General features: G+C 40.6%; 1 protein-coding gene across 1 annotated transcript in view; it reads left to right on the plus strand.

Moving 5' to 3' along the window:
* Positions 1–4,726: 4,726 nt before the first annotated feature.
* ncstn (nicastrin) overlaps positions 4,727–21,583 on the plus strand; it is a 32,217-nt gene continuing 15,360 nt past the window's right edge. Inside the window, exons 1-8 of the mRNA XM_061919570.1 lie at positions 4,727–4,742; positions 4,823–4,963; positions 7,939–8,040; positions 11,845–11,968; positions 12,050–12,171; positions 18,077–18,222; positions 18,300–18,456; positions 18,647–18,759. Of these exons, the coding sequence (XP_061775554.1) occupies positions 4,861–4,963; positions 7,939–8,040; positions 11,845–11,968; positions 12,050–12,171; positions 18,077–18,222; positions 18,300–18,456; positions 18,647–18,759 (867 nt within the window). The 5' untranslated portion in view covers positions 4,727–4,742; positions 4,823–4,860. The remainder of the gene's footprint in view (positions 4,743–4,822; positions 4,964–7,938; positions 8,041–11,844; positions 11,969–12,049; positions 12,172–18,076; positions 18,223–18,299; positions 18,457–18,646; positions 18,760–21,583) is intronic.

A 21,583-nucleotide genomic window follows, 5' to 3' on the forward strand; every position in this document is an offset into this window, starting at 1 on the left:
TTCAATGCATCTTTTTATGCAGCTTTGGAGTATTTTTTTAACAGTGTGAAGTCAATCAGTGATGACACAGATTGAGTGACGTATGTATCTTGTCATTCTTTGACATTTTGTGTCGGGAAGCCCCCTCCCCCTCGGCCGAGACTCTTCCCGTGAAAACTGTTCCTTCTTGCCGGCGTGGCTCAGATGGTAGAGCTGCCGTGTCACCAACTTTGATTTGATTTTTATTAAGAATCCCCATTGGCTGGTTGCCACAACAACCCACTAGTCTTCCTGGGGTCCACAACTCAATACAATTACAAGTAAAAGCATATAATTATAACTACACAATACGGACAAAAATAAAGGGAATCAATAAGGAAACAGGCAAACAATTTACAGTCACAGAATAATAATCACCATATAAATATAACTACACAATACAAAACCAAACATAAAAAATCATCAACGAGCAAACTAATTTAAAAACTCAGATAAACTATTACTTGCATCCTAAAAAGCTGTTTACTTGCAGTGCCGGTGAGAATATGAGGCAAGTTATTCCAGAGCGATACAGATCTATAAATAAAAGATTTCCGCAAAGCATTCTTCCTGGGACGAGGGAGTACAAAATGCACCTACTGGACGCCCTGGTATTATTATTGTTTATAGTGCTACTGTCAACTATTTGGTTCCGTGAGAAAAGCAGGAGTTTTACTACCAGTTACTGATTTGAAGAAAATAAGAGTATTAGCTGACAAGCTGTTAGCCAGGAAAGAGAAGCATGCATTTGCTTCACATTGCTTCTTAGTCAACAACCCAGAACCAGCCTTGCTGCCCTACTCTGGACAATCTGGATCTTACTGATCTCACCACTTGCAGCAGATGCCCAGACTGTAGAACAATAGTCCAGACGACCTGAGGGCTCCAGCTTCCATTTCAGCTCCTGTTACCCTGGTCACGTCTGTTGTGTTCTTGGGCAAGTAGCTTGCTCCCAGTGCCGCTGACACTGGTGTATAAATGTTTGGTGGTGGTGGTCAGAGGCAGCCACTGACACTGCCTCTGACACTGGTGTATAAATGTCAATGAATGTTTGGTGGTGGTGGTCAGAGGCAGCCACTGACACTGCCTCTGACACTGGTGTATAAATGTCAATGAATGTTTGGTGGTGGTGGTCAGAGGCAGCCACTGACACTGCCTCTGACACTGGTGTATAAATGTCAATGAATGTTTGGTGGTGGTGGTCAGAGGCAGCCACTGACACTGCCTCTGACACTGGTGTATAAATGTGAATGAATGTTTGGTGGTGGTGGTCAGAGGCAGCCACTGACACTGCCTCTGACACTGGTGTATAAATGTCAATGAATGTTTGGTGGTGGTGGTCAGAGGCAGCCACTGACACTGCCTCTGACACTGGTGTATAAATGTCAATGAATGTTTGGTGGTGGTGGTCAGAGGCAGCCACTGACACTGCCTCTGACACTGGTGTATAAATGTCAATGAATGTTTGGTGGTGGTGGTCAGAGGCAGCCACTGACACTGCCTCTGACACTGGTGTATAAATGTGAATGAATGTTTGGTGGTGGTGGTCAGAGGCAGCCACTGACACTGCCTCTGACACTGGTGTATAAATGTCAATGAATGTTTGGTGGTGGTGGTCAGAGGCAGCCACTGACACTGCCTCTGACACTGGTGTATAAATGTCAATGAATGTTTGGTGGTGGTGGTCAGAGGCAGCCACTGACACTGCCTCTGACACTGGTGTATAAATGTCAATGAATGTTTGGTGGTGGTGGTCAGAGGCAGCCACTGACACTGCCTCTGACACTGGTGTATAAATGTCAATGAATGTTTGGTGGTGGTGGTCAGAGGCAGCCACTGACACTGCCTCTGACACTGGTGTATAAATGTCAATGAATGTTTGGTGGTGGTGGTCAGAGGCAGCCACTGACACTGCCTCTGACACTGGTGTATAAATGTCAATGAATGTTTGGTGGTGGTGGTCAGAGGCCGCCACTGACACTGCCTCTGACACTGGTGTATAAATGTCAATGAATGTTTGGTGGTGGTGGTCAGAGGCAGCCACTGACACTGCCTCTGACACTGGTGTATAAATGTCAATGAATGTTTGGTGGTGGTGGTCAGAGGCAGCCACTGACACTGCCTCTGACACTGGTGTATAAATGTCAATGAATGTTTGGTGGTGGTGGTCAGAGGCAGCCACTGACACTGCCTCTGACACTGGTGTATAAATGTCAATGAATGTTTGGTGGTGGTGGTCAGAGGCAGCCACTGACACTGCCTCTGACACTGGTGTATAAATGTCAATGAATGTTTGGTGGTGGTGGTCAGAGGCAGCCACACTTCCATTAGTCTACGCCAGGGCAGCTGTGGCTACAAATATAACTTCCAGCCGTGAAAGAATGATGGGTTCTCTGTTCTCGGTGAAGTGCTTTCAGTGTGTAAAAAAGCACTATATACTAGATATCTACTCCATTATTAGTTTGTCTATAATATGGCCATAACAATAAAGGACGAACTCAGAGAGAAAAGGGCAACAACAATTTTGACTTGGTTTGATGAGACTTTAAGGGAAACGTGGGATAAAGTATAGTTTTCAGCCAACTTGGCGTGCGTATAACAGTGACGTGCAGAGCTGCCGCTGTTCTGTCTTGCTTGAGCTGTGTTTCATACTTCAAATCAAAACAAAACTATCGTTCATGTTAATGAGCCAGTCAATAGATTTGGTTGGTTGGAGAAAATCACAACCTTTCAGTCTATTGATCAAATTCCATACTAACACTTTTTCATGTAGAACAATGAAAAATAAAAAATAATTAAGAATAAACCAAAAAAAATACAATTTTCAGTTCAAATTATTATTTGCATTTTTTTTTACTCAGTGATGCCTCCCGCTACTTTACTTTTGCCTACAGCGTCCATTGTAATCAATTATGCAAATGAGGGAAAGATGTCATCTTTCTGACTGTTTTTGTGCTTATTTGGATTGTTTCTGGACTGTTTGTAAACGTTGAAATGTATAATTAATGGTTTAAAAAAAAAAAAAAAAGATGGCGTAGATCCCAACATGACGTGACATTCAACAATGTCCCCAGGATAAAAACAACTGAAATATTCTTGATTGCTAAAACAAAGTAGATGCGGGGAATACCGCTCAAAGGAAGACATGAAGCGGGCTTCACGGTGGAAGAGGGGTTAGTGCGTCTGCCTCACAATACGAAGGTCCTGCAGTCCTGGGTTCAAATCCAGGCTCGGGATCTTTCTGTGTGGAGTTTGCATGTTCTCCCCGTGAATGCGTGGGTTCCCTCCGGGTACTCCGGCTTCCTCCCACTTCCAAAGACATGCGTCTGGGGATAGGTTGATTGGCAACACTAAATTGGCCCTAGTGTGTGAATGTGAGTGTGAATGTTGTCTGTCTATCTGTGTTGGCCCTGCGATGAGGTGGTGACTTGTCCAGGGTGTACCCCGCCTTCCGCCCGATTGTAGCTGAGATAGGCGCCAGCGCCCCCCGCGACCCCAAAAGGGAATAAGCGGTAGAAAATGGATGGATGGATGGATGGAAGACATGAAGCTGCTACAGGGAAATACAGGAAAAAAAAGAGAAAAAGCCACCAAAATAAAAGTGCAAGAAAAGAACTCCAACACCACACACAAAAGAGTCACAGCGTGATGTGAGGTTGTGACAGTACTTTGAGTCAAGAGTTATATTGATGCTTATGGTTTAAAGTCACATCCAACCATTTTCTGGGGGACTCCCGAAATTCAGCGTCTCTCCAGAAAACCTCCCGGCACAAATTTTCTCCCGGAATTCATGCGGAGCTGGAGGCCACGTCCCCTCCAGCTCCATGCGGACCTGAGTGACGTGTCGACAGCCGGTTTTCACGTCCGCTTTCCTACAATATAAACAGAGTGCCTGCCCAATGACGTTAGAACTTTAGAATGATCCAGGGCGAGTTCTTGGTTCCTTATGTGGGTTTATTGATAGGCACTTTCATTAACGTCCTCCCAGCGCGGTAACATAAAGCAGTTTGTCTGCCGTAAACAGCAATGTTGTGACACTCTTAAACAGAACAATACTGCCAGCTATATGTGACAATAACATCTAGGGCTTTTACAGCAGTGCTTCTCAACCTTTTTTCAGTGATGTCCATTGTTTTGATTCAAGTACCCCCTAATCACAGCAAAGCATTTTTGGTTGGAATAAAAAGGATAAAGAAGTAAATTACAGCACTATGTCATCACTTTCTGATTTATTAAATTGTATAACAGTGCAAAATATTGCTCATTTGTAGTGGTCTTTCTTCAACTATTTGGAAAAAAGATATAAAAATAACTAAAAACTTGTCCAGGGTGTACGCTGCCTTCCGCCCGAATGTAGCGGAGATAGGCACCAGCGCCCCCCGCGACGCCAAAGGGAATAAGCGGTAGGAAATGGATGGATGGATAGCTGTAAATATACTCCTCCCCTTTTAATCACGCCCCTCGCCCCCGACCGCGCCCCCATCCCGCCCCTCCCGAAATCGCAGGTCTCAAGGTTGGCAAGTATGCATCCAACAACGACTTTTTCCTGTCAAATGAGTTTGTTTTGTAAGATCTCTACTGGTGGTTTGTGTGCCTCTGGATTTTTTTCAACGCAAAAAATCTGCCCTGGCTCAAAAAATGTTGAAAAACACTGCCCTAGACCACAAGATGTGTTTCAAATTTGTAGATCAAACTCATCGTAATTCCTCTTTAAATATTACAAGGTGACGTAATACCATTTAAAATGAAAAACGCAAATATGCTGCCATTTTGTTCAAGTCTTTTTTTTTGTTTTCTGGTAAAGGAAAGCGGAACAAGAACACCGGAACCCGGAAGTGTCCGATGTCATCACTTCCTGTTTTGTTAGTCTTCTTTCAAACCAGGAAGATGGATTTAGTGTCGAAGAAATGGATAAATACTCTGATATTTTCTTTATTTTTCATCGGTAAGTGTGACTAAGGTTGCTTAGAATGCTGTCCCTTTGTGTTTGCTGTGCTTCGGTGCGTTTGCTAGACACGTTTTTTGCTGGTTGGACTTCTTTTGTGAGTGGAGCCGAGCTCAGTGGATGCTAGGCTAGTGACGTCACTGCCCTGCTTAGCTTTTATTTCAAACAACGTCTGCGCGTGCGCCGTCACTCCTATTACTCTCCCGGTAAACGTTATAGTCTTTTTTAGAGAAGGCAGCTTTAAAGAGACAAGTCTTGACTAGTATTTGTGTGCTGTTGAGGCCGGCTGAGCGTCAGCGTGACTTCTCGTGATTTTCTCCGCCTGAAGCTCACACGCAGCCTCAGTCTTCTATCAAAAGGATCTGATGTCTACTTCTTCTTCTTCTACTTTAAATTCAACTCTATTGTCAGACAACCTTAAAGTCCTACTGAAATGAGATGTTCGTATTTAAACGGGGATAGCAGGTCCATTCTATGTGTCATACTTGATCATTTCCCCATATTGCCATTTTTTTGCTGAAAGAACATCCACGATAAAGTTTGCAACTTTTGTACGCTAATAAAAAAGCCTTGCCTTTACCGGAAGTAGCAGACGATGTGCGTGTGACGTCACAGGTTGTAGGGCCCCTCACATCTGAGCATTGTTTAAAATCATGGCCACCAGAAGCAAGAGCGATTCGGACCGAGAAAGCGACAATTTCCCTATTAATTTTAGTGAGGAAGAAAGACAAGTGGATAATAATATTGAGAGGGAAGGACTAGAAAAAAAGGGGGGGAAAGGCGATTGCAGTGGGAGCAATTCAGATGTTATTAGACACATTTACTAGGATAATTCTGGAAAATTCTTTATCTGCCTATTGTTTTAGTGAAATTACACATGACCTGAAAGTCAGAGGGGTGTGGCCACAGGTGTGTTGACTGTGTGTGTCTGCGTGGGAGGAGGTATTAGTCCGCGGCAGCTGCAGGAGGACACATCCAACATAGGCTCCGCTCATAGCTACGGTAAGAGCCGACTTATTACCACAATTTTTCTCACCGAAAGCTGCCGGTTGACATGTGGGGTGGATCCATGTTCGCTTGACCGCTCTGTTCCATGGTAAAGCTTCACCTTCGGGAATTTTAAACAAGGAAACACTGGCTAAAGGCTAGCTTCCCACCTCCATCTTTCTACTTTAACTTCTCCATCATTAATTGAACAAATTGCAAAAGATTCAGCAACACAGATGTCCAGAATACTGTGTAATTATACAATTAAAGCAGACTACTTATAGCTTGGAGCGGACTGGAAAATAATGTCCACTACCACCCGAGACGTCAAACGCAAGCGTCATCATACGTGTCATCATACCGCAACGTTTTTAACACGACTCTTGGTGGGAAATTTAAAATTGCAATTTAGTAAACTAAAGCGGCCGTATTGTCATGTGTTGCAATGTTAATATTTCATCATTGATATATAAACTATCAGACTGCGTGGTCGCTAGTAGTGGCTTTCAGTAGGACTTTAAACCATAGTTAAATCCTACGTGGAGTCGTTTTAACCAAACCTCAGAGTCTTTGTTCGTTTGGTGTTTAATTGAGTTGCTGTTGTTCCAAGACTATTCCATCCATCCATTTCCTACCACTTGTTCCTTTTGGGGTCGCGGGGAGTCGCCGGAGCCTATCTCAGAATCAGAAATACTTTAATAATCCCAGAGGGGAAAGTAACATTTTCAGCACAATCCCATTCAGGTATTCCATCCATCCATTTCCTACCACTTGTTCCTTTTGGGGTCGCGGGGAGTCGCCGGAGCCTATAACAGAATCAGAAATACTTTAATAATCCCAGAGGGGAAAGTAACATTTTCAGCACAATCCCATTCAGGATCAGACAAACATTACAGGGAGACAGAACAGGATCGGCAACTTCCGGCGCCCCTTACAAAAATGGTGAGAAACGGGGAGGAAGAGAGGGGGAGAAAAAATATATATAATCATGCCTGGACCCTTGGAGAGGGGGTCCAGACTGAGGCCAAGGAAGAAAAAAAACACACAAAACGTGTGTAAGAGGGAAACATCAAAGACCAAAAAGGAGATTAAAAACATTAAAAGAGCAGAGCTGAATGAAATAACATATACACTGTGGAGTCCTCTGCCATCGTCCACTGGGGTAGGGGAAGCATGGCCAGAGACAGGAGCAGACCCAACAAAGCAACCGAGAAAGTCCACTCCACCTTCGGCCGCCTACCAAATCCAGGCCAGTGTCCAGTCCGCATGGATGAGCGAGGATGCCTATATGGAGACTGAAGTGTCCGATACCCGCTCATTCAGCCAAGACACTGTGAAGCTTGTCCGTCCTGGTGCTCAGTGCCAGCTTCGTGGTCCTGTCTCTTCCTCCACATCTCCTCCAGTCCCTCCAAACGGACTCTGGTGTGGCAGACACCCAGCTGCTGGTCTCCATGGCCAAAATGCTCCCGGGAGGCAGATCCAGAAATTCCATCCATCCATTTTCTACTGCTTCTCCCTTTTGGGGTGGCGGGGGGGTCGCTGGAGCCTATCCCAGCTGCATTTGGGCAGAAGGCGGGATCCACCCTGGACAAATCGCCACCTCATCGCAGGGCCCCAAACTGTTTCATTTTCTTATAATAAAGCCGACTGTTGACGTTGGAATATTTAGGAAATTTCACCACTGGATTTGTTGCACAGGTGGCATTCTAGGACACTTCCATGCTGGAAATCACTGAGATCGGCCCATTCTTTCACAAATGTTTGTAGAAACAGTCTCCTTGCCTAAGTGCTTGGTTTTAGACACCTGTGGCCGGGCCAAGTGATTAGGACACCTGATTCTCATCATTTGGATGGGTGGCCAAATACTTTGGCAATATAGTGTGTGTATATATATAAAACATGTTTTTTCTAATTGATTACTGTAATTTTAATAGCCTTATTTGATTGCATTTTTTTTATGCGCCTGTTTTGTTGTGTTTGTTGCACAGGCGCTGACTGTACTTCAGTGGAAAAGAAGATCTATGTGCACCTGAACAAAACCATCCCATGCGTCCGTCTCCTCAATGCAACTCATCAAATAGGCTGCCAGTGTAAGTGATGCAACACAACATAAACTGACACTATAATGATACATCAAATAGGCTGCCAGTGTAAGTGATGCAACACAACATAAACTGACACTATAATGATACATCAAATAGGCTGCCAGTGTAAGTGATGCAACACAACATAAACTGACACTATAATGATACATCAAATAGGCTGCCAGTGTAAGTGTTGCAACACAACATAAACTGACACTACAATGATACATCAAATAGGCTGCCAGTGTAAGTGATGCAACACAACATAAACTGACACTACAATGATACATCAAATAGGCTGCCAGTGTAAGTGATGCAACACAACATAAACTGACACTACAATGATACATCAAATAGGCTGCCAGTGTAAGTGATGCAACACAACATAAACTGACACTACAATGATACATCAAATAGGCTGCCAGTGTAAGTGATGCAACACAACATAAACTGACACTATAATGATACATCAAATAGGCTGCCAGTGTAAGTGTTGCAACACAACATAAACTGACACTACAATGATACATCAAATAGGCTGCCAGTGTAAGTGATGCAACACAACATAAACTGACACTACAATGATACATCAAATAGGCTGCCAGTGTAAGTGATGCAACACAACATAAACTGACACTACAATGATACATCAAATAGGCTGCCAGTGTAAGTGATGCAACACAACATAAACTGACACTACAATGATACATCAAATAGGCTGCCAGTGTAAGTGATGCAACACAACATAAACTGACACTACAATGATACATCAAATAGGCTGCCAGTGTAAGTGATGCAACACAACATAAACTGACACTACAATGATACATCAAATAGGCTGCCAGTGTAAGTGATGCAACACAACATAAACTGACACTACAATGATACATCAAATAGGCTGCCAGTGTAAGTGATGCAACACAACATAAACTGACACTACAATGATACATCAAATAGGCTGCCAGTGTAAGTGATGCAACACAACATAAACTGACACTACAATGATACATCAAATAGGCTGCCAGTGTAAGTGATGCAACACAACATAAACTGACACTACAATGATACATCAAATAGGCTGCCAGTGTAAGTGATGCAACACAACATAAACTGACACTACAATGATACATCAAATAGGCTGCCAGTGTAAGTGATGCAACACAACATAAACTGACACTACAATGATACATCAAATAGGCTGCCAGTGTAAGTGATGCAACACAACATAAACTGACACTACAATGATACATCAAATAGGCTGCCAGTGTAAGTGATGCAACACAACATAAACTGACACTACAATGATACATCAAATAGGCTGCCAGTGTAAGTGATGCAACACAACATAAACTGACACTACAATGATACATCAAATAGGCTGCCAGTGTAAGTGATGCAACACAACATAAACTGACACTATAATGATACATCAAATAGGCTGCCAGTGTAAGTGATGCAACACAACATAAACTGACACTACAATGATACATCAAATAGGCTGCCAGTGTAAGTGATGCAACACAACATAAACTGACACTACAATGATACATCAAATAGGCTGCCAGTGTAAGTGATGCAACACAACATAAACTGACACTACAATGATACATCAAATAGGCTGCCAGTGTAAGTGATGCAACACAACATAAACTGACACTACAATGATACATCAAATAGGCTGCCAGTGTAAGTGATGCAACACAACATAAACTGACACTATAATGATACATCAAATAGGCTGCCAGTGTAAGTGATGCAACACAACATAAACTGACACTACAATGATACATCAAATAGGCTGCCAGTGTAAGTGATGCAACACAACATAAACTGACACTATAATGATACATCAAATAGGCTGCCAGTGTAAGTGATGCAACACAACATAAACTGACACTATAATGATACATCAAATAGGCTGCCAGTGTAAGTGATGCAACACAACATAAACTGACACTACAATGATACATCAAATAGGCTGCCAGTGTAAGTGATGCAACACAACATAAACTGACACTACAATGATACATCAAATAGGCTGCCAGTGTAAGTGATGCAACACAACATAAACTGACACTATAATGATACATCAAATAGGCTGCCAGGGTAAGTGATGCAACACAACATAAACTGACACTATAATGATACATCAAATAGGCTGCCAGTGTAAGTGATGCAACACAACATAAACTGACACTACAATGATACATCAAATAGGCTGCCAGTGTAAGTGATGCAACACAACATAAACTGACACTATAATGATACATCAAATAGGCTGCCAGTGTAAGTGATGCAACACAACATAAACTGACACTACAATGATACATCAAATAGGCTGCCAGTGTAAGTGATGCAACACAACATAAACTGACACTACAATGATACATCAAATAGGCTGCCAGTGTAAGTGATGCAACACAACATAAACTGACACTACAATGATACATCAAATAGGCTGCCAGTGTAAGTGATGCAACACAACATAAACTGACACTATAATGATACATCAAATAGGCTGCCAGTGTAAGTGATGCAACACAACATAAACTGACACTATAATGATACATCAAATAGGCTGCCAGTGTAAGTGATGCAACACAACATAAACTGACACTACAATGATACATCAAATAGGCTGCCAGTGTAAGTGATGCAACACAACATAAACTGACACTACAATGATACATCAAATAGGCTGCCAGTGTAAGTGATGCAACACAACATAAACTGACACTATAATGATACATCAAATAGGCTGCCAGGGTAAGTGATGCAACACAACATAAACTGACACTATAATGATACATCAAATAGGCTGCCAGTGTAAGTGATGCAACACAACATAAACTGACACTACAATGATACATCAAATAGGCTGCCAGTGTAAGTGATGCAACACAACATAAACTGACACTACAATGATACATCAAATAGGCTGCCAGTGTAAGTGATGCAACACAACATAAACTGACACTATAATGATACATCAAATAGGCTGCCAGTGTAAGTGATGCAACACAACATAAACTGACACTACAATGATACATCAAATAGGCTGCCAGTGTAAGTGATGCAACACAACATAAACTGACACTATAATGATACATCAAATAGGCTGCCAGTGTAAGTGATGCAACACAACATAAACTGACACTATAATGATACATCAAATAGGCTGCCAGTGTAAGTGATGCAACACAACATAAACTGACACTATAATGATACATCAAATAGGCTGCCAGTGTAAGTGATGCAACACAACATAAACTGACACTATAATGATACATCAAATAGGCTGCCAGTGTAAGTGATGCAACACAACATAAACTGACACTATAATGATACATCAAATAGGCTGCCAGTGTAAGTGATGCAACACAACATAAACTGACACTACAATGATACATCAAATAGGCTGCCAGTGTAAGTGATGCAACACAACATAAACTGACACTATAATGATACATCAAATAGGCTGCCAGTGTAAGTGATGCAACACAACATAAACTGACACTATAATGATACATCAAATAGGCTGCCAGTGTAAGTGATGCAACACAACATAAACTGACACTATAATGATACATCAAATAGGCTGCCAGTGTAAGTGATGCAACACAACATAAACTGACACTATAATGATACATCAAATAGGCTGCCAGTGTAAGTGATGCAACACAACATAAACTGACACTATAATGATACATCAAATAGGCTGCCAGTGTAAGTGATGCAACACAACATAAACTGACACTATAATGATACAGTGTGTCACGCAGCATACTGATGTTTAAACTCCTCCTCCAGCCTCCTTGTCTGGAAATGTGGGTATACTCCATGTGCTGGAGTCGGAGGAAAATTTAGACTGGGTCCTTCGCACCGGTCCAAATCCCCCTTATATGGTCATCTTAGAATACCAACTCTTCAGCAGGTAGTGTGTGTTAGCCTTCAAATCAACTTTGGAAGTGTGGATTCCACCTAAGGAGTTACACCTTGTCGGTCTGCTCCTCAGGTCTATCATGATGAAACTCAAGGACGGCTCCGGCCGGGTAGCCGGCGTCGCCGTCGTGACACCCAACGCAAATCCGGCTGAAGGCTTCTCTCCGCACACCTCATGTCCCAATGAGAACACAGGTGGCTTGTCTAGATGCAATGTGGTCTACAACACATTTTAGCAGCCTTTAATCGTTACCTTGTCTTGTATTGTCGACTTTACATTTATATACACTCTATATCCATCCATTTTTCTTCCTTCTGGGTCACGGGGGAACTGGGGCCTATCTCAGCTGCATTCGTGCGGAAGGCGGCGTACACCCTAGACAAGTCGCCACCTCATCACAGGGCCAACACAGATAGACAGACAACATTCACACTCACATTCACACACTAGGGACCATTTAGTGTTGCCAATCAACCTATCCCCAGGTGCATGTCTTTGGAGGTGGGAGGGGCCTATCCCCAGGTGCATGTCTTTGGAGGTGGGAGGGGCCTATCCCCAGGTGCATGTCTTTGGGGGTGGGAGGGGCCTATCCCCAGGTGCATGTCTTTGGAGGTGGGAGGGGCCTATCCCCAGGTGCATGTCTTTGGAGGTGGGAGTAAGCCGCAGTACCCGGAGGGAACCCACGCAGTCACGGGGAGAACATGCAAACTCCACACAGAAAGATCCCGAGCTTGGATTTGAACCCAGGACTGCAGGAACTTCTTATTGTGAGGCAGACGCACTAACCCCTCTGCCACCGTGAAGCTACATATATATATATATATGTAATTACATGTATGTATATACATATATATATGTATATACATACAAATATATATGTATATATATATGTCTATATATATATATATATATATATATATATAAATACATATATAGACATATATATATATATATATATATATATATCATATAGACATATGATATATATATATATTATGGTTGTAATGGTATAATGATAAACCGCGATAAAATTCCAGACGGTTAGTAATACCGTTGAAATTACCGCAAAAATGTCATTTCTTAATGCATTTTAGGCAACACTGCTTACTTCCTCTTCAACTTTAGCGCCACAGTGCCTGCACACCACATTAAAAGAGGCGTTCTGCTGGAGTAAACATGGCGACTACACAGACTTTGCTTTTGAAAATGTTCCCTCCGAGTAAACTGAGCCGATCGATTTGTTTTACTTCATTTCAATCGCTTCTACTTCCGTGGAGTCTCTGTGTGTGATTAAGAGCGCAATGCTGTTAATATTAGATGTTGCAGTTTCATTTTGAACATGCAACTAGTGTCTGTCCGTCAGCTGCTGGGACTGAGAGTTCCTGTGTGTCAGGAACGTTGCCACAACTTGTTTAGAAAGTCTTTAGTTTGTTTACTGGGATGCTCCCTCATCTTTTAATTTAACTGCCAACTTTATCTGTGTTCAAATAACTACTACTAGCTAAATGTTTGGTCATCTCATCGAATTGAACGCAGGCTGAGTGGTTGGTGAGCAACAAAGAGTGTATGAGGTGTAAGGCAGGGCTCGGGAACCTTTTGGGCTGAGAGATATTTTAAAAACTTATTTTCGTGAGAGCCATATTATATTTAGGTAATACTTTGATATGGGGAACATATTCACCATTAATTATTCGCTTATTAACATGCAAATTCTTAACATATTGGCTCTTAATTAGTCATTTTTAAGTACTTATTAATGCCTTTTTCTGCATGGCCTTATTTTACAAGCAGTAAGCCATTAACTAAGAGTCTTCCCTTATAACCTCAGAATTATTGCTTATTAGTAACCATAACCCTTATATGGTCCCCTAGTGTCCAAATAACTCTTAATTAAGTATTTGTTACTTAGAATATGTTCCCCATACTAAAGTGTTACCAATATTTTTTAACACTGAATACAACTAAATGTGCGCATTTTTAATAACATTGTTATTCTGAAGCTAACAAATAATAAATGAAATACTTCTTACTGTTAATGCGACTTCTTGGATTGATGGAATAAAATGCATGAGAATGTTTTTAATTTTGAACGTTATTTTTAACCCTGTGATTACCAGCGTAATCATTCATTACTTATCGTGTTAAGCAATGTCAGCTAAGATGTATCTGAGAGACAGATGCAGTCATCAAAAGAGCCACATCTGGCTGTAGAGCCGCAGGTTCCCTAGCCCTGCTGTAAGGTATCCTCTTTATATTTGTTGGACTGAAGTACATGCTTGTTGGAAAAGAACACGGATTCTTTATTAGACTTAATCTTCATGAGCCAAACTGCTTTGTATTTTATATTGATAGGAAAAAGTAAACACCATGTTTTTTTTTACATTACTTGTGGTTTTTGGAGGAGAAAATGTTACTTTTGAAAAGACATTCATGTGACATTGCATTTTGTCAATGTTTTATTGTTTATAGTTCATTCATATACAACATATTTCTGCTCAGACTCTTAATGGATCTGTCCCGATGCAGCATGTACATGACTTTAAAAAAATACCTCCCTCTATCATAATGGAAAAATAGAGATAAAGGCATGATGTACTGAGAAAAAGATGACACGTTGATACTATTAATGAACAAATATACAAAGAATTGTCTTTAAATATACTGATAACATTTATCTATAGCCTTTTTATTAGACATTACGATTGTATCTGAGATAGGCACCAGCGCCCATCGAGGCCCCAAAAGGAATAAGCGGTAGAAAATGGATGGATGGATTACAAATTACATGATGGCACCACGTTCACGCCCCACCCCAACTCTGTTTTACTAACACAATCAATAATCGTGATTTCAATATTAATAATGAATACTCTTAATTATTATTTTGGTGATAATCATGCAGCTCTGTGTGTAAGACGAGATCTGGGGCGCATAGCTCGCTTGGTAGAGTGGCCGTGCCAGCAACTTGAGGGTTGCAGGTTCGATCCCCGCTTCAGCCATCCTAGTCACTGCCGTTGTGTCCTTGGGCAAGACACTTGACCCACCTGCTCCCAGTGCCACCCACACTGCTTTGAATGTAAAAATTAGATATTGGGTTTCACTATATAAAGCACTTTGAGTCACTAGAGAAAAAGCGCTATATAAATATAATTCACATCTCATACATGAACACTATTTTTATTTACATGGACAAAAAGTGCAGTTACATCTTTCATCAGGGACCATCTTTCAAAATTCTTACAATTGTTTAAATTTTTTGATCTTTTAAGTCCATAAAGTGCTATCTTGCACTATTCTAATTTGTTTATAATGCTTGTGTTGCTTTCATATGCACATTCCATTTCTACTTTAAGTACATGAAACAATGTTTTCAACAAGGCAAGGCAGCTTTATTTGTATCACACTTTTCATACACAAGGCAGACTCTAAGTGCTTCACAGACAACAAAGTGAAATGGAAGAAAATAAAAGCAAATTTAAAATGCAGACAATAAAAATGAAAACAATGCGGACGTTAAAAGTTAAAAGATTAAAAGATTTATCTGAAAGCTAAAGTGAACATTAAAGTTTTCAGTCTAGTTTTAAAAGTAGTCCGAGTTGGGCAAAGTCTGACATCTTCAGGAAGTTTATTCCAGCTATTTGTTGCCTAGTGACTGAATGATGCTCTCCTTGATTTGAGTTGACTCTGGGAAGCGCTAACAGATTGGTCTCAGAAGATCTTAGTGATCTAGAGGGCTTATATAGTGGGAGCATATCAGTCATGTACTTGGGCCCTAGACCATGTAGTCATTTATATGGGAGCAGGAGGATTTTGAAATCAATTCTCTGATGTACAGGAAGCCAATGTAAGGATTGAAGAATTGGTGTAATGTGCTCCCATGTTCTGGTCTTTGTTAGAACTCTAGCAGCAGCGTTCTGAACAAGCTGTAGCTGCCTGGGAAGACCTGCAAGGAGACCATTACAATAGTCTAGCCTACTGCTAATAAAGACATGTACAAGTTTTTCTGAGTCTTGTTACATTTTGGAGGTGATAGTAGGCCCATGTTGTTACTGGTTTGATGTAACTGTCAAAATGTAAATCACAATCTAAAATAACCCCAAGATTTCTGGCTTTAATTGAGGTTTTCAGGGACAGTGATTGAAGGTGTTGGATGACTTTTAGCACCAAAAAATATAATTTCAGTTTTATCTTCATTTAGTTGTAGGAAATGTTGGCACATCCAGTGTTTGACTTGCTGAATGCACTGGCACAGAAGATCTATGGGGCGATAGTCATCTGGTGATAGTACTACATAGATTTGGGTGTCATCGGCATAGCAATGATGGTCAATGTTAGTATTTTGCATGATTTGTCCTAGTGGGAGCATATAGATGTTAAATAAAGTTGGCCCCAAGATTGAACCTTGGGGACTCCACACGTTACGTTGGTTGGTTCTGATACAAAGTCACCAATGGAAACAAAATAGTTCCTATCTTGTAGATATGACTTGAACCAGCTTAAAACTGTGCCTGAGATCCCCACCCACATTTCCAACCTGTCCAACAGTATTGAGTAGTCGACAGTGTCAAATGCAGCTCGCAGGTCCAAAAGCATTAATACTGAAGTTTTGTGCCAAAGTCCGTGTTTGAACTGATGTCATTTAGAACTTTTAGAAGGGCGCCTCTGTGCTATGAAGAGGTCCAAATCCTGACTGGAAGTTGTTGTGGCAGCCAGTAGAAGCCAAGAAGTACAAAGTTTCTTCTACAGAGGAAATCATTTTCAATGTGTTGTTTGTGTTTTTGAATAAAACTTAGTTCAAATATTTCAGTATAAGTACTTTTTGAAAATTATGAGCATGTTTAAAAATCCTGCAATAATGATTACCGTAGTAATACATTTTCATACCATAACATGCCTAATTGCTACATATAAACTTATGCTCAAACTCTTTTAGTGTAGTACACGTGGTCAATGTCTTCATTTACTGATATATTCCCAAAAGTTAAATAATTGTAATAATATTTGAAGAGATGTGTCAGATGAAGGACACGGGCAATTTGTAGTATGGACATGACTGTGATGGACAGTCAGGGAGGGGCTTCTTCATTAGAAGCAGGAGATAATTATGCTGTTACTTCTAAAATGTGAAAACATACTCTCAATAACAACTTCTCTAAATGTAGTATTGTTTTGTAGTGCATGAGAAAAGGTAGTTGTCTTTGGCCACATGCTAATGTTTTAAAGGTGCTGTTTGCAACTTTCTCACAGGAAGATTTTTTGAAAGCAAAATATATAACAAGCGCTTATGTTACAATTAGTGGTTTAACACAACATATTTGTTTGACAATTGTCTTTTTTTTTCACAATTACAATATAGATAATTGTCTATATTTTTCCCAATTACAAAGTTTATGTAATGACATTTTTAAGAGTGTGAATAAAATGATTGGAGTTCACGGTTGTCACTCCCCCAGCCTCATCAACACATGCGCACACAGAGAGCTTGCACACACACACAAAGACAGTCCAACAATTTGCATTAAAGTGACTGTTATGATAAAATGTTCAGTCAATGACAGCTAACCACAGCTAATGGGTGTGCATGTGTTACATACCTACACATAACTTAGGAGAAGCCTTAAGGGGGCACAATATACTGTGTAAAATACACTGGAAAGTTGCCGCCCTCTCGGCGTCTGTAAATGTTGATGACAGACATTTTAACAAGTATATTACAGACCACAGCATCAACAGAACCAAAGTTGTATTAGCAGTAGGGAGCAAAAAGCTTGGTCAGCATTAATAGCGCTGATGAGCTGATTGTTAACATGCATGATTTTCACACTAGCAGTTTAGTAGCAGCATTGTAAAGCGCATGTAGAGTCAGATCATACTTCAAATGCAGCTACTGCCATCTTGTGGAGATAATGAAAACATACATCAACATACATCAACAGCCACAGCTGTTTTTCACCCCAACACTAGCTATTTGCTTTTGTAGACCATGCGCTCTTTGATTTTAGGAGATGCGGCAATTATATCTTGTATTTTTGTTTTCCTTAAATTGCAGGTCAAATTTGAAAAACTCTAGCCATACCTGATGTATCTTATTCCTGTCAGGTGTCTATTCCGAGAGCTATAGTCCGTCAATGGCTCACTGCAACGTCACCATGTGGAACCCTTTCGGAAATGGCTTGTCCTACGAGGAGTTTGATTTCCCCATATTCTCCATGAAGGACGACAACGAGACCCAGCTCATCCGGCAGGTACATTATTTTCAAACCCCTCAGCCCTTGAGGACAATGCGGGCAGGAGTTGAGGTTGATCCTGTACTTCTTGCCAGTGTTACATGGACCACAACCGCTGGCTGAACGGCAGCACCCCCCACTACCCGCTGTGTGCCATGGAGCTCAACTCACACATGTATGCGGTCACTGACACTGTCACGTGCATGAGGAGGAACCAAATCAGCGACAAGTTCAGCTTGAACACCGCAAACGGTACTTGATGTCATGTCAGCTGGATGACATTTGCAACTGCAATGCATCATACTGACCGCTCTTTCTCATATTTTCCTCACTTTCTTTCGCCAAGTCAACATTATCGTCTTTTTTTTGGTACAGCTCCGTGTACCTAATGAAGTGACTGGTATGCCTAACCAAGTAGTCACGCTTGTATCTTCGCTTGCAGAGTTTGTGTGCGACCCACTGGGCGACTTTAACGTTTGGGCCGCCAGCAAGCCTCTCAACGCCACCGCCAAAGGTCACAAGATGTCGGAGAGTGTCGTCATTGCTGCCGCTCGGGTGAGAATTGAGAATAAAGTTGAGAGGGGTGATCATTTCTCTTCAAGGTTATTGTGACCAAAATGATCACAATTGTCTTTAATATTGCGCTATTTTTAAATGTGCTCAAAATGTATATAAGAAAAAAACATCACATTCAAAATTATTTATTTTGTAGAAGAAACAATATTGTAGATAAGAACACTGCGTTTCGTGTACCTCAAGTAGAAATGTAATGTGCTTATTAGGGCTGCGAATCTTTGGGTGTCCAAAGATTCAATCCAATATCAATTCTTGGGGTCACAATTCGATTCAAAATCGATTTTTTTTTTTTTCAATTCAACACGATTCTCGGTTCAAAAATGATTTTTCCCCCGATTCAAAAGGATTGTGTATTCATTCAATACATAGATGTCAGCAGGATCTACCCCAGTCTGCTGACATGCTAGCAGAGTAGTAGATGTTTTTAAAAAAGCTTTTATAATTGTAAAGGACAATGTTTTATCAACTGATTGCAATAATGTCAATTTGTTTGAACTATTAAAGGAAGCAAAAACATGACTTATTTTATCTTTGTGAAAACATTGGACACAGTGTGTTGTCCAGCTTATGAGATGCCATGCAAGTGTAAGCCACTGTGACACTATTGTTCTTTTTTTTATTTTTATAAATGTCTAATGATAATGTCAATGAGGGATTTTTAATCACTGCTATGCTGAAATGATAACTAATATTGATACTGTTGTTGATAATATTCACTACTTTTGGTTTGTTCTGTGTGGTGTTTGTGTCTCCTCTCAATTGCTCGGTTTATTGCAGTTCTGAGTGTTGCTGGCTCAGCTTTGCTTTTGGAATTGGATTGCATTGTTATGGTATTGCTGTGTATTGTTTTGTTGGATTGATAAAAAAAATAGATTTAAAGAAAAAGAGAATCGATTCTGAATCGCACAATGTGAGAATCGCGATTCAAATTCCAATCGATTGCTTATGAAAGCAATACAGGCATTATAAACAAAGAGATATGCAGAAACAAAATAACATGACAAATAAAAATGAATGTGAAAATTGTAAAAGCAGGCACCTTATGGACAGAGGGACAAGCGGTAGAAAATGGATGGATGGATGGATGGAGATAAACGATTAAAGGAAACGTAAGATGGCACCTGATGGCTGTAAGACATAACTGCACTTTTTGTCCATAGAGATAAAAATATTGTTCATATTTGAGCTCTAGTCTTCCACCTGGGGCTGCTTGATTATAACCAAAATAGTATTCACAATTATTTGATGTTATGTATAGCAGTGCTGGTCAACGCCATCACTTCATTTGGAATGTCTAATAAAAAAAAGACTCTAGATAAACATTATCCATATATTTACAGACACATATTTGTGTTTGTGTTCATTAATAGTATCAACTTGTCAGCTTTTTCTCATTAAATGAGGCCTTTATCTCTATTTTTACATTTTGTATCGGAACATATCCATTAAGACTTTGAGCAGAAACATTATATATAGTATTTAAGTATACATCATAAAACATTAACAAAAAGCTATGACACATTTATGGTTTTGAAAGTAATATCTTAATAACCCCACAGTTAATGTAAACATATGGTGTTTGCTTTTTGATATCAATATATATAACACAAAGCAGTTTGGCTAATAAAGATATAGTCCAATAAACAAGCTTTGTTCTCCATCAACACCATGTGGTTTGGTGGAATAAACAAGCTTTGTTCTCCATCAACACGATGTGGTTTGGTGAAATAAACAAGCTTTGTTCTCCATCAACACCGTGTGGTTTGGTGAAATAAACAAGCTTTGTTCTCCATCAACACCGTGTGGTTTGGTGAAATAAACAAGCTTTGTTCTCCATCAACACCGTGTGGTTTGGTGAAATAAACAAGCTTTGTTCTCCATCAACACCGTGTGGTTTGGTGAAATAAACAAGCTTTGTTCTCCATCAACACCGTGTGGTTTGGTGAAATAAACAAGCTTTGTTCTCCATCAACACCGTGTGGTTTGGTGAAATAAACAAGCTTTGTTCTCCATCAACACCGTGTGGTTTGGTGAAATAAACAAGCTTTGTTTTCCATCAACACCATGTGGTTTGGTGAAATAAACAAGCTTTGTTCTCCCTCAACACCGTGTGGTTTGGTGAAATAAACAAGCTTTGTTCTCCATCAACACCGTGTGGTTTAGTGAAATAAACAAGCTTTGTTCTCCATCAACACCGTGTGGTTTGGTGAAATAAACAAGCTTTGTTCTCCATCAACACCGTGTGGTTTGGTGAAATAAACAAGCTTTGTTTTCCATCAACACCATGTGGTTTGGTGAAATAAACAAGCTTTGTTCTCCATCAACAACGTGTGGTTTGGTGAAATAAACAAGCTTTGTTCTCCATCAACACCATGTGGTTTGGTGAAATAAACAAGCTTTGTTCTCCATCAACACCGTGTGGTTTGGTGAAAGAGTTTGGCCAAAAAACAAAACAAGAGTGATACTTCTGGAAATGAATGCACAAACTTTGTTACTCACTAACAAATTGGTGTGTTCACACTTCAGGGCCTTCGTTTAATTTGATGAGATGACCAAACATTTGAGCTAGTATTGCTGTTTTTAGAGCCCTGACAAAGTTGGCAGTGAAAGTACGAGTGAGCATCCCAGTAGACAAACGGACATACTTCAAGGTTGTCTCCTGCTGCATGTCTCCTCACGTCATTGACTCTCAGTCACAGTAGCTGAGTCAAAGATGCTGTGTTGAGAAAATGAAAGCGACATTACATATTTTTGTCATCCTTGGAATACGTTTGGTGTGGGACAGATGTTTGCGTCTCCAACA

This window comes from Nerophis ophidion, linkage group LG14, assembly GCF_033978795.1.
Source record: "Nerophis ophidion isolate RoL-2023_Sa linkage group LG14, RoL_Noph_v1.0, whole genome shotgun sequence".
Taxonomy (NCBI): domain Eukaryota; kingdom Metazoa; phylum Chordata; class Actinopteri; order Syngnathiformes; family Syngnathidae; genus Nerophis; species Nerophis ophidion.